This window comes from Nannospalax galili, unplaced genomic scaffold (assembly GCF_000622305.1).
Source record: "Nannospalax galili isolate Female #2095 unplaced genomic scaffold, S.galili_v1.0 scaffold781, whole genome shotgun sequence".
Taxonomy (NCBI): domain Eukaryota; kingdom Metazoa; phylum Chordata; class Mammalia; order Rodentia; family Spalacidae; genus Nannospalax; species Nannospalax galili.
The window spans coordinates 746,258-763,201 of record NW_008346898.1 but is presented as its reverse complement, the minus strand read 5'-3'; the positions used below and the strand labels follow the sequence as shown (position 1 = coordinate 763,201).

The 16,944-nt window shown below is 38.5% G+C and overlaps 1 protein-coding gene across 10 annotated transcripts in view; it reads right to left on the bottom strand.

Annotated features, from left to right (window-relative positions):
• Positions 1-16,944, bottom strand: part of Helz (helicase with zinc finger) — a 190,728-nt gene that overhangs the window by 81,151 nt on the left and 92,633 nt on the right. For all 10 annotated transcript variants that reach the window (XM_029568373.1, XM_029568371.1, XM_029568370.1 and 7 more), the window contains 2 exons: positions 7,532-7,710; positions 2,589-2,707 (listed from right to left, as the gene is read on the bottom strand). In XM_029568373.1, the coding sequence (XP_029424233.1) occupies positions 2,589-2,707; positions 7,532-7,710 (298 nt within the window). The remainder of the gene's footprint in view (positions 1-2,588; positions 2,708-7,531; positions 7,711-16,944) is intronic.

Sequence of the window (16,944 nt, the reverse complement as noted above, 5' to 3'; positions counted from 1 at the left end):
TGGGCCACAAAGTAAGACCTGGTCTCAAAAAGTATGGAAATGAATAAATAAATAAAATGACCTCATAAGATATGAAGACTATGGTGAACAAAGATTAATGTTATAATTAACAAGTCATTTTTTCCATAATGAAACTTACTACTCTGTATGCTAAGCTTAACTTTAAAAAAATACAAAATAAAAGTAAATGTGAAGGGTAAATAATTAGCCTGTATACCATAGATAATAGTAAAATATAGTAAGCAACTTTTTTTTAATTTTTAAAAATTTACCAAACAAACCTTCTTGGTTTTATAAAGTAAAAGGAGTTATTCCAGGCTATACCTTTAACTGCTAAAAAACAAAATGAAGCTACTTTAGGAAAAGGAACTAATAGAAGGTGTTTTTCTCTTCCCTTTCCTAGGTCATGACAGCTCTCACGTACTATGGGTGCACTCTTAATCAGTTGTGGTAGGAAGAGAACCTACTCCAAACTGGACTTTGTAAAGCAGACACCTTAAGAGAAAAACTCTCTTTTTTATATGTGAGTACTCAAATAATATAAAATTTGATTATTATTTTTGAAATTTTAATTATAAATTACATACTTTGTTTCTTATGGTATCAAAAAATTAACCCGTCACAAAAACAGATATTAGAGATGGAAATTAGGGGATTATACAAAGAAAAATTTTTACTTTATTAAAAAAAGTAATCTGCTGAGCTGGGTATGGTGGCACACACCTTTAATCCTAGCACTCTGGAGGCAGAGGCAGGTGGATCTCTGTGAGTTCAGGGCCACCCTGGTCTACATAGTGAGTTCCAGGACAGCTGGGGCTACAGGGAGACTGTCTCAAAAAGGCAAAAAAAAAAAATAAAAAGTAAGCTGGGTGTGGTGACATACACCTTTAATCCCAGCACTAGACAGGCAGAGGCAGTCAGATCTCTGTGAGATCAATTAAGGCCAGCCTGGTCTACATAGTGAGTGCTAGGCCAGCTGGAGGTACAGGAAAAATCTGTCTCAAAAAGACTGAAAAACAAAAACAAGAAAAGTAAGAGTGGCTAGGTGGTGGTGGTGGTGCATGCCTTTAAGCTCAGCACTTGGGAGGCAGAGACAGGCGGATCTCTGTGAGCTTGAGGCCAGTCTGGTCTATATAGTGAGTTCCAGGGCAGCTGGGGCTACAGAGAGACCCTGTCTCAAAAAGACAAAAAGAAGAAGAAATGAGGGGCTAGAGAGATGGCTCAACAGTTAAGAGCACTGGCTGCTCTTGCAGAGGATTCAGATTCCCAGCACTCACATGGCACTAACAACCATCCATAACTCCAGTTCCAGATGATCTGACACTCTCTTCTGTCCTCCATGGACATTGCATGACACAGGTGCACTTACACTCATACACAGGCAATACACTCATACAAATAAAATATAAAAAAAAAATTTAGAAAAGCAATGAACCTCAGAAAATAAATAAAAACTTTAACATGGATAAGACTCCCATTTAATCAGATATCCAAAACAAAGAGGAGGAGGAGGAGGAAGAGGAGGAGGAGGCAAAAGAGGAAGAAGAGGAAAAGGAGGAGAAAGAAAAGTGGTGGGGGGTCTGGAGAGACAGCTCAGCAGCTAAAAGTGCTGGCTGGTCTTGCAGAGGACCTGGGTTAAGTTCTGAGCACCCACGTGGCGGCTAACAACCATCCCTAACTCCAGTTCCAGGGGCACTGCACACATACGATCCACTTACATACATGCTGGCAGAACACTCATACTCGTAAAATAAATCAATCAAAAAAGTTTTTCTACTTTATTATATTTATTATTTTATGTGTATACATGTTTTACCTGCATGCATTTAAGTGCACCTGTGTCCTGCAAAGGGTGCAGAAGCCAGAAGAGGGCATCAGATCCCCTGGAACTGGAGTTTCAGATGGTTGTTAGCTTGCCATGTGGGTGCTAGGACTCAAACCCCAGGTCATCTGGAAGAACAGCAGGGTTCTGAACCACTGAATCATCTCTCCAGCCCCCTCAACAAAAAATTTTTAAGTGGTAGAAAAAGGTGCTAATCATTTTTCTTCAAAAATGTCTTTATTTTTCCTTTAGTAGAAAAATGTTCAAAAAACTGTAATACATGGTATAATTTCAGAGTGAAGGAGGATCCAGTTATTAACTTTCCTGGAGTTCATCTGTCTCTCTCACCATCCTTCTCTGAGTTGCTCTTTCCTTCAGTCTATCTTAGTTCTAGGATCACTGATCAGTGACAGATAAATGTTCTCTGCAGCCAACACTCTGGTCCCCCTAAGCAGCAGCAATTTCCTTAACACCTGGGAGACTCTGTGCTGAACAAATCTTACCTCTTGCCTTTGTTTCATCCTGTTCCTGTGTCAACTCAAGGCTGCTATTAACAGTACTTACACTTGTCAAGCTCAAGGCTCGTTTCCTGTTTCATCACCAGTTTTACCATTTGTTTTCCTTTAGGACAGGTAGCAGAATGTAACCAGTTAGGACCCCTAGAGTCAGGTTTCTGTTCTGGTAACTGGATGTTCCTGAAAACAGAGTAGTAAGCACTAAAACAATAAAAAAGTACTTTCAAGACAGTGACTAAGAGGACACCTACCTGCATGTGATCACCAGCCAAAACAATCCGAGTGTTTTTAGTTGCTAAGGCTAGAGGCATGATGGTCTCGCACTCCATGGCCTGGGCGGCTTCATCTAACAAAATGTGAGTAAAAAACCCTAGAAAGTACAGTGTAAACACAGAACACATATTACAGCAGCAATTAAGGAATAGTTGCTCTGTACTCTCCTAAGGGAAGAATTTTACTTATTAATCTAAGAGTCAAAGGTACTTTCAAGGTTACCCTCAATATAGATAATCATTAATTTAACACATGACTTTAAAACAGAGGTTAAACAGAATATTTAACTTGATACAGACATATAAACACATCTGGTGATAACAGCTAAAAATTTGAAATGTTTTAATCAGTAAAATAATAAAGAAAATATTTTATTTATTTTTATTTTATGTGTATGAGTATTTTGCCTACATGTATGTAAAGTTAACCACATGTGTGCAATGCCCTTGGAGGCCTGAAGAGGGCATCAGATCCCCTGGAACTAAACCCAGGTCCCTCTGGAAAAACAGCCAGTGCTCCAAACCACTGAGCCAACTCTCCAACTCCAAAAAGATTTTAAGTACAAGATCGTGACTTCTGATGAAAAAAAATGGGTATTAACAGCCCCAAAGCTCCTTCACTATTGGGCAAAACATCAAAAATAAAATGGTCGTTCATGAGTAACTTTACCCTAAACATGCTACTACGCATTAAAGAAAGTCATATCCAACATCTAATATAAAGGAAAAAGTTACAACCTAACACGAAACTAAAATAAAAGGGTATCTTGTTAGCAAATACACTAATCAGATTGTTTGGGTTTATTTTGCATATACAATCATGCATAACTGTCATACAACTGGCAATGCAGTATTAGAAGATGTTTTTACTAAAAGCACTGATTTCTCTCTCACTCAGGCCCACAAGGCAGGATGAAAGGCCACCATCTCTACCTCCATTTTACATCTATATTCCCTTTGGCTTAAAGAACTGAAACAAGTTATTAACCTTAACCTTTCCTCTTCAGTTCTAGAAAAGCAAAATCTCACAGGACAGATCCTCACTGCCCTTCTGCCCAGATGAGGACAACTAAAATACCCACACTGTAGAACCCACACTGAGGCAATAATGGGCAGACACACATTGCCCAGGACTGTGTAGTTATACACACCTTTTGTCCTCTATTTAAACCCAAACGTTATGTCCGTGCCCTGAAGACAGACTCAAGGGGTCCCTGGACCCCTTTATTTGTTCCTCTTCCTAATATGACCACATTGAATAAATCTCTTCTCTTGCTTTTCACCGTTATTTAGCTCTTTAATTAGTGTTCTGGGGACAGGTGGCCAAGCTGAGCTTGTTAGAGCTCCCAGAGCCTGGGCTTTTGCCTTAAAACCTGTGGTGACATTTCTACCCAAACCAAAATGTACTAAGCTGTGTTACAACTTTATGATGACTATGATGTTACCAGGCTACAGGAGTCGTTCCACTCAGTCCCAGTGCTGTAGGACTACTATCACTTATGTAGTTGTCACTAAAACATGGAATGTGGGCATGACCTGATATATACAATCTTTTTGTCTAAGACCCTATCTAGTTTTCTTCTTTTTAAATTCACTATTCTGCAAAGCAAAAAAAAAAAAAAAAAAAAAAAAAAAAAGTGCTAACTGATAACTGATGTCAAAATTATCCACTATCAATTATCCCCTGACAAAATCACCCGTGGCAGGAAGCACCTCATGTAGCCACTCACTACAGGACAGGATTGTGTGTGCAAGGGAGAAAGTCCCTTGTCCCTAAGAAGAGGATCAGAAACAAAAATTTCCTTGGTAACTCAATGAAGAAAGAGACCCCATCCCCCCCTCCCACCAGCTCCTGGGTTGGGAAAGGAGTTTTTCATTTGAATAGCACAACAAAGGGTGCAGAAGAGTTCTCAACAAAGTGAACAGTTAGACCTTTTCATTTCTCTAGGAGCTAGAGATGTCTCTCTCTCTCTCTCTCTCTCTCTCTCTCTCTCTCACACACACACACACACACAATTAAAAATTTAAAAATCTTAAGTTCTTTTTTTAAAAAAATCTACTTTCAGGTGTATGAGTGTATTGCCTGTGTAAGTGCACTCATGTCATGCAGTGCCCACAGAGGTCAGAAGAGGCTGTCAGATCTCCTGGAACTGGAGTTATGGAAAGTTGTTAGCTGCCATATAGGTGCTGGGATTTGAACCTGTGTCTTCTGCAAGAGTAGCTAGTGCTCTTAACTGCTGAGCCATTTCTCCAGCCTTAAATTTTTCATTTAATTTAATTTAAAAATAGTTAAAAACTCTCTAATGGCCAGTGGCACCACAAAATTAACCAGCCTCCTTTAAGTTGATCCAGGAATCTAACCATACTTTCTAGCTCCATTTCAATAACTATCAAGGGCTCCAACACTCTGTTTATACAATTTCCTAATGCAAACTTTTTACACTGGGAACTTCCTAAACCTCACTGGCTCACAGCAGTAGCCAACACCATCAATCGTTCAAACAAATCACTATGAGTGACAGTAAAAACAGAATTGTCATCTGCATACTGGCAATGGCCCCAGCACCACAGATACATGCACACCCCTCTCCCACTGAAAATCTGCAAGTGCTTTGCTCTAAAAGTAAAGAAAAATGACTATAAAAACATGGGATCAAGCAGAAAAGGCTGAGACTCATGAAAAAAAAAAATGTTTTCATTAGGTAACAATTTAATGAAATAGAGCTATGTTTCCATTAGGAACTGCATAAATCATGAAATGTTGCCTATTCCTTAACCTAGAGAAGACAACTTGAATTACTCAAACTGACTTACTATGAGTCTTAGGTTTGTTATCGGTAAATAACTCGCCATACGGTTGATATGAGAATTAAGTGAAATAAAATATAAAGAACATCCAATACAAAAGGCCTAGTAGCATGACTTGTGTACTCTCCAAAGCCATTCCTTAGTCTTTCTCACAAAACAAACAAAAACTCCCATACTGCAGAGAAGGGCTAGGCTTTTAATCTACATGCCAAATATGCAAGGTATAATCAAAGAAATGGGACTGATTGTTAAATAAACATTCCCAAATTTGCATTTCAAATGAGTGTTGTTCCAGTCTAGGAAGTTACTTGGGATGAACTCTAAGTCTTTCCAGTGATGCTGCCTCTGAGTCAAGCACTCTCAAACTTGGCCTCTAGAATGGCTCTCACCAGCCAGGGAGGAGCTGGAAGCATGAAAAAAGGAAGTCTCATTGGTCTCTCCTTGCTCTCTCTTCTTTCTTACCCATAATGGTATTGCCCAGTTTGATCCCCCACCTTATTCATCAGACACGCCCCAGAAAGATTTTGAGGCTTTTCTAAAATTAAATCTAGTGTCAATAAGAAAAAGAAAAAGAAAAAGGTTGGCTGCCATTCCTTCATTTAAGATAAACAGAAGTTTATCAAGAGCCTCCAGGTGTCTCTACACTAGGCCAGGCATCAGGAATACAAAGAGAACAGTCTCTACCTTCCAGGGACTCATACGAAAAAGAATTTGTCACTGGCTTTGAAGGCAGTTCCACAAGGAGATGGAAAAGCATTGAGCAATGTCAACAATTATAGCAGAAACAAATGAGCACCCTGCTAAAGCATCTATTTAAAGCCATACTACTTTCTGATGGTCAAGTTCAACCATATTCATCAGAGCAACGTGTCATCTGAGATTTGTACACTCACATGAAACTGGATTGAGCTGGGCTTGGTGGCACCTGCAACAGAACCCTTGGGAGACTGAGGCAGAAGAATTGCTATGAGTTTTAAGGCTAGCCTGGGTTACACAGTGAGCTCAAGGCAAGCATGAGTTACAAAGCAAAACCCTGTCTCAAAAACATAAAAATAAATAAGGTTAAAAAATAAATAAACGTAGGTTAATTTTTACATAGTTCCAACACATAAATATAATAATCTCAGGGACTAAAGAGGCGACTCAGCAGTTAAAAGTGCTTGCTGTGCAGTCATGAAGGCTAAAGCTCAGATCCCAGCAACAATGTAAAAAGCAGGGTATATCTTGCTCACCTATAACCCTAGCCCCAGGGAGGGCAGAGACGCAAGGATCACTGGGGTTTGCTAGTTTCCAGCCTAACCAAGAAAACACAAGCCTCGGGGTCAAGGAGAGACCCTGACTCAAAGGGATAGACAGAGTGAAGGAAAAGAAAACCTAAAGCCCTCTTTTGGTTTCCACATGTGTACCCACTCACACTGACACAGACACCCACAGAAATAAATAAATCCTTAAAAAATAAACAAAAAAGAATCATAATAGAATGTCATAACAAATCCTACTATGATTGTTGTTTTCTACACAATATGGTACAAAAACAATTTAAAATAAAACGCTGAGGAGGGGCTGGGTGTGGTGGTGTATGCCTTTAGTCCTAGCACTTGGAAGGCAGAGGCAGGCAGATCTCTGTGACTTTGAGGCCAGCCTGGTCTACATAGTGAGTTCTAGGCCAGCTGGGGCTACAGGGAGACCCTGTCTCAAAAGACAAAAAAATAAGTAAATAAAAAGCTGAGAAAGTTATAAAAAACAACACTGTCCAAACCTGAATTCTTCACATGATCACTAATAAACAGATACCACCTGGTCAATTTGAAAACAAATGGAATAGCAGTCATGAAACTGTTTCAGAGGTTTACAAGTGCTTTTCAGCAAAGGGCTACAGATGGTATGTGTCCACTGAAGTTACAACCCTTGGCTTTGCAGCACATTAGTCATAGACAAGAAACACATAAATGGGCATGGGTGACCACGTTCCACCCAATAAAACTTTATAGAAAAAAGCAGGCATCGGGCCAAATTTGGCCCATGGGTACAGGCTGCCAAATCCTAGTCTAAACTGAAGGCACTCCTTAACCCTAACCCTGGGAGACAGCCATCTCAGTAGGGAGTGATCATACCAGGTTCAAGGTCCAGCTGACAGAGGTACTGGGAAGTGTTCAATGTAACCACCACCACTCGATGTTTAAGAATATCTTCTTTCTGGGGCATCTGAAAGGTGGAGTGTGCGCTTGAGATCAAACAGTACTGATGCACGACTGGGTGGACAGTCTTCACCCAGCGATTTCGGAAATATACCCTACAAGAGAAGATGGCATTTCCTATAAATATCCAGCATCTGATCATTAAAATATTGCATTGTTATTTTAAGACTATGACACCTCAAAATTAACAAATCTTTGTAATCATTTGTAATCTATTAGATTTTAGAATTTTGATATAAAACTGCCACTGTACCAACTATGAACTTCCCTATCAAAAATAAAAAAAGATTTAAACAGGAACTGTAGGCAAAATAAATACCTAATTATTTTAAGTGTTCAGATTAATATTGAAACAGAATAGCCCACAAATGTTCATTTTAGAAACAGTTTCTTAAGTTCAAAGCCTTTCCATTCTCAAATTACCTTTTTTGATAATAGTCTTATTAAACTATACTAAACTCATTTTGATTATTTGTGCTAATAAAAAACATGAAATTATATACTTATTACATAAATTTGAAAGTTATTTGCATCTTGCTTTAGAAAATGTCTTATACCTATTATTAAATAGACCTCTGCTTGGGGTTCTTGAAATTTATAAATAAATTCCATTCTCAAATTACCTTTTTTGATAATAGTCTTATTAAACTATACTAAACTCATTTTGATTATTTGTGCTAATAAAAAACATGAAATTATATACTTATTACATAAATTTGAAAGTTATTTGCATCTTGCTTTAGAAAATGTCTTATACCTATTATTAAATAGACCTCTGCTTGGGGTTCTTGAAATTTATAAATAAATTAAACTTTTGAACAATCAAAAAGTCTTAGTGCAAACCCCCAAAAATTTCAACTCTTAAAATAATTGCCGTAGACAACAGGTTGCTGGATGGTACAGAAACAACACATCCTTCCACTTGCCACTGTCTCCTATCCAACCTCATAACAAGGATCAACTGGGCATTTATTATGCTACAGCTCAGAGACAGATCACATAAGGCTTTAGAGCCGCCACAACAGCTTTGTCTTTACTGTGAGTTTAGTGAAAAGCCATCAGAATTCAACAGGGCAATCATGATATGATTTACATCACTGAAGGACTACTTTGTTTTCTGGGCAGAGTATACTAGGGGAAAGAGTTTAACTGCAGCATACTGGTAAATATTTTAACAACCAGCCAGTGGTAGGGAGTTGTAATGTTTTGGTTCCTGTTCCCATAGCCAATTCAAGCTATTTGTACGATGTCACTGAAAACAAACATGGGAAAACACGCACATGCTGGCCTTTATAAGCTCATACAAGTTAATTCTAACACACTCTTGAGTAAGATGGAGGTGAAAGCAGGGCATCAAAGCAACACGGAGACAAGTCAGGCAAGTTAGGAGGTTACAACTCAGGTTTGGCCATGATATGGTGGTGGCTTGGGTAACAGCAGAGATGTACAAATCTGATTCACTAGACATTTTAAAGTGAGGTCAACAGGACTTTTTGATGAACTAGTTGTAGAATTTTATAGAAAGGAAGATTCCATATTTTTGGGTTTTTTTTTTTTTTTTTGAAACAGAGTCTGAGATAGTCTAGACTGTCCTCGAACTCACTATGCAGCAGAGATAATCTGCATTCTTGATACTTCTTTTACCTCCTAAGTACAGAATTACAGGTGTGCACCACCAGCTTTTGACACTAGATGAGCAGTGGTAGAGTTTACAAAGGAGAAGAAAGAGAGAAACGGATTTGGGTTGGGAACTGAGAATTCAGTTTTGGTTGTACTCAGCAGAAACCAAGTGTAGCTGTCCAGTGAACAATCTGAGGTTCGAGAGAATGCCCAGGTCAAGTGAATAAACTTGAAATGCCACTAAACGTTTTAAGGTGTGATCATCTGGAGAATATAAGCAGATGAATTAATGATTTCAGGAAGGAAAATTTGAAGAACTTAAATCTTGGGAGAAACAGAAGGGAGGAAATAGAGCAGGTTTAATACAACTGTTTGGGTAAGTTTTGCCAACCAAATGTAGATATGGTCAAGGTGGATTTTCAGTTTTTTCTAGAGAGCAGACACAGTACATGTGAGGGTTACAGGATGCAGAAGGAGAAGCTGGGTGAGGACTAAAGGGGAGAACACATCCAGGGGAGAGGGAGGGCTCAGAGAGAGCAAAGAAGGTTAAGACAGGAGAGGCTCTAGGCAGATGAGAAGACAGAGAACTTGCTCAAGGACAAATGTGTATTTTCTTCTGACAGTTTCAAATCCTTCTGTGGAACTGCATAGATTATCATCAGCTGGCTGCTACTTTCATCATTATTCCTCTTTTACAATTAAAAAATTGTATCACAGGCTGGAGAGATGGTTCAGTGGTTAAAGACACTGGCTACTCTTACAAAGAACCTGGGCTCAACTCCCAGCACACACATGGCAGCTAGCAACTGTCTGTAACTCTAGTTCCAGAGGATTTGATGCCCTCTTCTGACTTCCATGAGCACTGCACAACATGGCATGCAGGCAATACACTCACACAGAAAAAAATAATCTCATCTCTTATTTAAAATGGATAGAATACTCCAACCTCTTGAGAACCTGAGAAATCTTCTTTAAAAAAAAAAATCAGAATTAAGTTCATTTTTTCCATTTTCCATTCAAGTATGCTTGAAAGGAATACTTGGTTTAGGGGAAGTTTTCACGATATAAAAATCCTAACCTTGATGCCATATATTATTATTTTCTTCAGAAGGCGAGAGCTGAAAACACTGGCTTATTCAGAAACACCTCCAGTTACGAAAATAATTCTATGGACTACTGACTCTGGCCTACCTACCCAGATAATTATTGGTCAGCAATAATCAGTTATAAGCCAAAATTCTGATGAGTCCTATTCATCTCCTAAATAAACTACCCATTATATTTAACAGTGGGGCTGGCTAGAGGGCTGAGCAAGTAAAGGCACTTGCCTGGAAAGCCTGAAGACCTGAGTTTGATCCTCAGAACCCACGTATAGGTAGAAAGAGCTGATGTCACAATATCATCCTCTGAACTCCATGTGCCCACATATGCACACAAGCTAGTAAAGTAAAACTTTAAATCTGACAGTAGAAAAAGGGCCTTTTCAGATGTCCAAGAACTTGAGAGCACGACCTCTTCTGTACCATGTTAGAAGGACCACAAGCCCTAGGTGTATGTCTGGAAGAATGGTACCACTGGAGTAAGTAGAGCATCAAGGAGGAGGGCCTAACACATAAGAAATGGACTGCAGTGCAGGAAAGAGAAAAGAAAACCCAAAGATATCAGCAAAAAGAAGTGTCAGGATAATAAACAACCAGTTCAGAGAGGTAAGCCCAGGTGGGAGTCTCCAGAGGAAAAAATGGCACTGTTAATTATCTAAGACCTTTAACAATGTAAAAACTTGTCTTTTTAAGCAGCTATTTTAAAAAATTTGTAATCACACTTTTGTTTGGGGTGGGGTGGGGGAGCATATACCACAATGAATGTGAAACTCAGAGAACAACTTGGAGGAGTTGGTTTCTCTCTCCACTATGTGGGTCCCAGGAACTGAACTCAAGTCATCAGCTTGGCATCAAGTGCCTTTACCTACTCAACTAGCACACCAGCCCTAGAAACTAGATTTGACAAGTATTTACTTAGGGTATGAAGACCTGCTCAGATGATCAAATCCCTGTTCCCTGCCCAAGATTATTAATGCAACTAACTACAAAAACAGTACATGAAAAGATATGCATACAATGTTAGGAGCAGATAATTTATGGATTTAAACTGAAAAGACCAAAAATGAAACAACAAAAAGCCAAGAGGTATACAAAACAAAATTAAAACATGTAAATTTATACAGGCTGTATTAACACAGGAAAACAGAAGCATCAAAAGAAGCAGTGAAGTCAAAATTATTTGCCCTTGAAAAACATGTTTGGGGGCAGTGGCTAGGTAAGAAAAAAAAATTGATTTGTTGTTGTTGTTTTGTTTTTGCCATCAACTTTAAAACACGTGACCTTTTATAACTGTGCTTTTTTTATAGACATAAATATTAATCTAAAACAAAAGCTATCTGATTATTTGGACTGTTATGGAAAAAAAAAAAAACTCCCAATTTTGAACCTGACTCCTCACCTTACAGATGACTTTTTAGACTTCAGATTCTCTGGTTTCTGCCACTTAGAAAGACCATCCATTTGGTTACTCACATCATTCCACCCACTGGCGCTCTCACAGCTAATTATCACATTGCTGGCTGCATTACAACCCTGCTCACTGCTCACTGCTCTGATCATTCAATATGACTTGCCGTCCATTCAATGACATGACAGGGACAAATTTGTGTTACTAACATCATAGGGATGGTTCAATTCCCAGGCCCAACAAGTCACTGGACCCTCAGGCAGCATCTGCTCAGTCTCTCCCCGCTCCAGGCACTGTCTGCCCTCAGCCTCTAGGATGTAAGCTTCTCTTCCTGTCTTACTCTCTAGCCTCCACCTTCATCTCAGGCTTCCGCCACAATACCCTGGGGACCCCACACCTCTCAGCTAAAACCTCATCTCTGGCTCCAGGAGCCATCTGTAGCCAACCATTTGTTTAATATGTATCTTGCCAACCCTAATTTCCTTATCTTTTTAAATGCATCCTAGCCCCCCATGAAATACTTAAAGCAGGCTATTGGGTTTTTCTTTGATTGAAGAATATTTCACAAATGTCTCAATATAAGTTTCAGTTGCAGACAGTAACTTACTTTAAAGTTCTACTGCAACAGGAAGGACTATAAAGTTGGTCAAAGCAACCAATATTGCTAATGAACTAAGCACAGTTTAGGTTTTAATTTTTGAAAAATATTTAATCAGGGGGATGGAGAGATGCCTCAGTGGTTAAGAGCACTGGCTGCTCTTACAGAGGGCACAGGTTTGAGTCCCAGCACCACATGGTGGCTAACAACCACTGGTAACTCCAGTTCCAGAGGATCTGATGCCTTCCTCTGACCTCTGAGGGCACTGTATGACATTGGTGCACTTACATACATGTAGGCAATACATTCATACACATAAAAATAATAAATAAGCTGGGCGTGGTGGCACATACCTTTAATCCCAGAACTTGAGAGGCAGAGGCAGGCAGATCTCTGCGAGTTTGAGGCCAGCCTGGTCTACATAGCAAGTTCCAGGCAAGCTGGGGCTACAGGGAGACCCTGACTCAATAATAATAATAATAATAATAATAATAATAATATTTAATCAGATAACCAAAGCAGAATTTACTTTTTAAATAATTTCTCATTTTTCAAATTGTCTGTGGCAGACCACACCTTTAATCACAGCACTCAGGAGGCAGAGGCAGGTGGAGCTCTGTGAGTTCGAGGATGGGGTGGTCTACATAGTTCCAGGCCAGTCAGGTGAGACAATGTCTCAAATCTGCCCCTCCCCCAATCAACTTCTTTGCTAGAACCCCATTCCTATCAACCCTAAGATGTATACTCAGGGTTATACTGATGTATATAAATTGCTGGAACTTAAATTCCAAAATGTTAGTAAACTTTATCTCTGGCTGGTAAAATTATAAATAAATATTACTTTCTCTTTTGTGCCTTCCTATGTTTTCTTCAATGAATATTTCATTGTAAAACAAAGGAGAGTAATTTTTCAAATAACTCATCAACTCTAAGAAGCTGCTTCTTGCTACAATGTTTTTTAAAAAAAAAAAAAAAAAACTTAAGTTTTTAAACTCACTCCTGACTTTGTTTTAACAAGTACCTTGGAAAGCTACTTCAAGTTAAAGCCAGTAAAAATACAAAGTTTGATTGTTTCCCCCATTTTATTAAAAGCAGACTGCTCTAGTGCTGACTCCTTTTTTTGTCTTTTTGACACAGGGTCTCCCTGTAGCCTCAGCTGTCCAGGAACTCACTATGTAGACCAGGCTGGCCTTGAACTCACAGAGATCCCCCAGTGTTGGGATTAAAGGATGTGCCACCACACCTGGCTTTTAAAAGACTTAACCACTTCCTTTGTATTTTCATTTGTGCAGTATTTAAAGTAGACATTGTCATTGAGATTATTTAAGACAAATATAACATTTTTCTAAATCTGAGAATTAACACTGGCAACTGACACCTCTGAGAATATAGGTCAGCGGTACAGCCTAGTATGTCCTTGGGTTCAATCCCTAGCACCACAGGGGGGAAAATACATAAATATATGTATGACAGCATTTAAATAGTGTACATATTTTCTAGAAACAACCAATCTAAATATTCCATATGATTTATAATAATCCTTAAAACAAGAAATAATCTGTTATATATAATTTTAAATCACTGAAATCTTATTCACGTATTGAATTCACATTTAAGAGGCAACTCAAAGCGTTACTACTTAGGATACTAAGAACTGCAAAGACCTGATGACGGCTGAATAAAATCTGTGTCTTTAGAGTCCAATTCAAATTGACCACTGCCTTCAACTTACCAAGAAGCAGCAAGCACACCCTCTGCTGTGATGATACTCCCCTCTAATGTCATGACTTTGCCAGGTCAGATCCTGATCCTCAGAGCCACACGCAAAAAGAAGCTTCTTTCCCCTACGTTCCTTTTTGTTGTTTTTCATTTTTTTGTTTGGTTATTTTGAGATACTCTCATTATGCAGCTCTGACTAGCCTAGGACTTGTTAAGAGAGATAAGGTTGGCCTCAAAACTTGCAACAATCCACCTGCTTCAGCCTTCCAAGTGCTAGGATATAAGCATGTACCTCCATATCTGGATTTCTACATTGCTTTTTTAAAATTTTTGAATTCTAGTTTTAATTTTTATTTACTTAATGTGTGTGTGTGTGATGTGTGTATATATAGGGTATGTGCAACATGTAAATCTCCCAATTTCAAAAAAGTAAAAAATCAAAAATAAATGCAATCAAAACTGGTTGTCTTAAAAACTCACCTCAAATATTTTAGGCTCAGCTCAACTGGCAACTAATAGAAATTTTATAAATTTTTTTAAACTTTTTAATTTTATTTCACTATTTTTATTTTAGAACTGGAGTTACAGACAGTTGTTAGCTGCCATGTGGGTACTGGGATTCGAACCTGGGTCTTCTGCAAGAACAATCAATGTTCTTAAATGCTGAGCCATCTCTCCAGTCCCAATTTTATAAATTTTAACCATAATTATATGTACCTAAGATATTCACTACTGCACTTACTCTATAACTACCCTAATACTGACCTTTCTCAGTGCCAAATCTACACTATCATATGAGGGGACAGCCACATTCATCATCCCTCCTTCCTAGAAATACTTTCTTCTTGACAGCCATCTGAAGGCACCTGATGCCCTCTTGTGCTCCTTTCCCTACATTCTGAGACAATTCAGGTAAAACTGATTTCTGGCTGGGGGTATAGCTCAGTGGCAGAGCACTTGCCCAGCATGGCCAAGACCTGTGTCCCATTCCAAGCACCATCAAAGAAAAAGCCAAATCCTCAGATAAAGTCGATCTCCCCAGAGCAGTCAGTCATCACAATTTCTTCTATCTCCTAAACCTCTCATGTGTACTATTCACTAGGAAAGTTATAACTCAGTCTGAGCTAATGTAATAATGGATAGTGCTAAGCATCCTAAGCATTCAAAGGATTAATTCTCCTAGGACATATCTGTAAGGCAGAGCCTTTCCTAAAAAGAAAAACTACAGTGGAAAGTGTTGGGTTACATAAGGAAAATATTAGAAGAACATAGGCTTTTTCTCACTTTTTCTGTTTACTAAATGAGATAACCTCAACCTTGCATTTGAAAACAAGTATGTTTCTATCTTGGACTGAACAACTCTGAGAGTCAAGGAACAGTGAGAACTGTCACTAGGCAAGTTTCTGCATTTAGACCACTGAGATTATACTGTACTGGAAAAATCACTTACTGAAGGCTCAGATGCACTATATGATGGATTATAACAGCCAAAAGCTAATGTCACAGGAAAAGGCTATACAACCTAAGAAAATGATGGATTGTAATGTTCATCGACAATAGGCTAAGTTAATCAAGACTGGAGGGGGCTTTGCTTCACTGCTTCCAAGCCAAGAGAGAACACCCTGATAGCTGATGCTGCCACCTCCCCTCTCTCTCTCTCTCTCTCTCTCTCTCTCTCTCTCTCTCTCTCTCACACACACACACACACACACACACACACACACACACACACACAGACACACATACATACACATATCTATCTAAAATAAAATAAATATATTTAAAAAAATAAATTCTGCTTTATGAGAATGAAGGAGGGGGCTTTGCTTCACTGCTTCCAAGCCAAGAGAGAACACCCTGATAGCTGATGCTGCCACCTCCTCTCTCTCTCTCTCTCTCTCTCTCTCTCTCTCTCTCTCTCTCTCACACACACACACACACACACACACACACACACACACACACACACACATACACACGTACGTACGTTCTGCCATCACCTCAAGGAAAGATTGTAATTAACCTCTCTCCGCTAGAGCAAGAACACTTGCGGTAAAAACACTAGCTACTCCGCTTTCACTTGGGTGAAGGACAATCAAAATCTGAAGCAATCTAGTTATTTGTTAATTTATCCTTCAGTAAACATAACATTTTCACTTACAGTGATAAGCATTTGATATTTTATTATTACATATACCAAAAATAAGGACATTAGCTTTTCTTCTAGAGTAAGACCAAAATGCAGTATAAACCTGTATGAGCAGGGCACACCCCTTCTTTGCTCTCCTTTTCCTCAAAGAAATTGTAAAATCTTTCACATGGCTTTGGTCATGGCTATTAAAGAATTAAATACCATAATTGCATGTTTCCACACCCGAGGTCAACTTGAAATAAAAAGTTAGTGAATTGTGAATCAAAGTGTGGTTAGAAATTAAATAATAATTAATAAGAATTTGAACAATCTACATCATGACATATTAGTTTGTAAAATGGCAAAACTAAATATTAATTCATATAACAATGAAAGCAAATGGTATAATAAATAACCATTATGATTTTTTATTGTTTTCTGAAGAAAAGGATTTTTTTCTCCCACAATCTTGTATTTAAGTACATTTCATGTCCATATGTAATCACTGGACTTTACCATAGAAACTTAAATTTTCTTTGATACTTATTCTCTTAAATAGTAGCAAAAATCCTAAGTATCAGTCACATACATTTTTCTTGCAGAAATCATTTCAGTATTTCATGCTTCTCTGTGTGTCGAATTAATTATTAAATTACCTGCACGGTCACAGTTAAAATTTTATTTCCATAAAGAGCTGTCATTGCATGACTAGTCTGCCATGCAAAATATACTACAATTTTAATTAAATTCAAT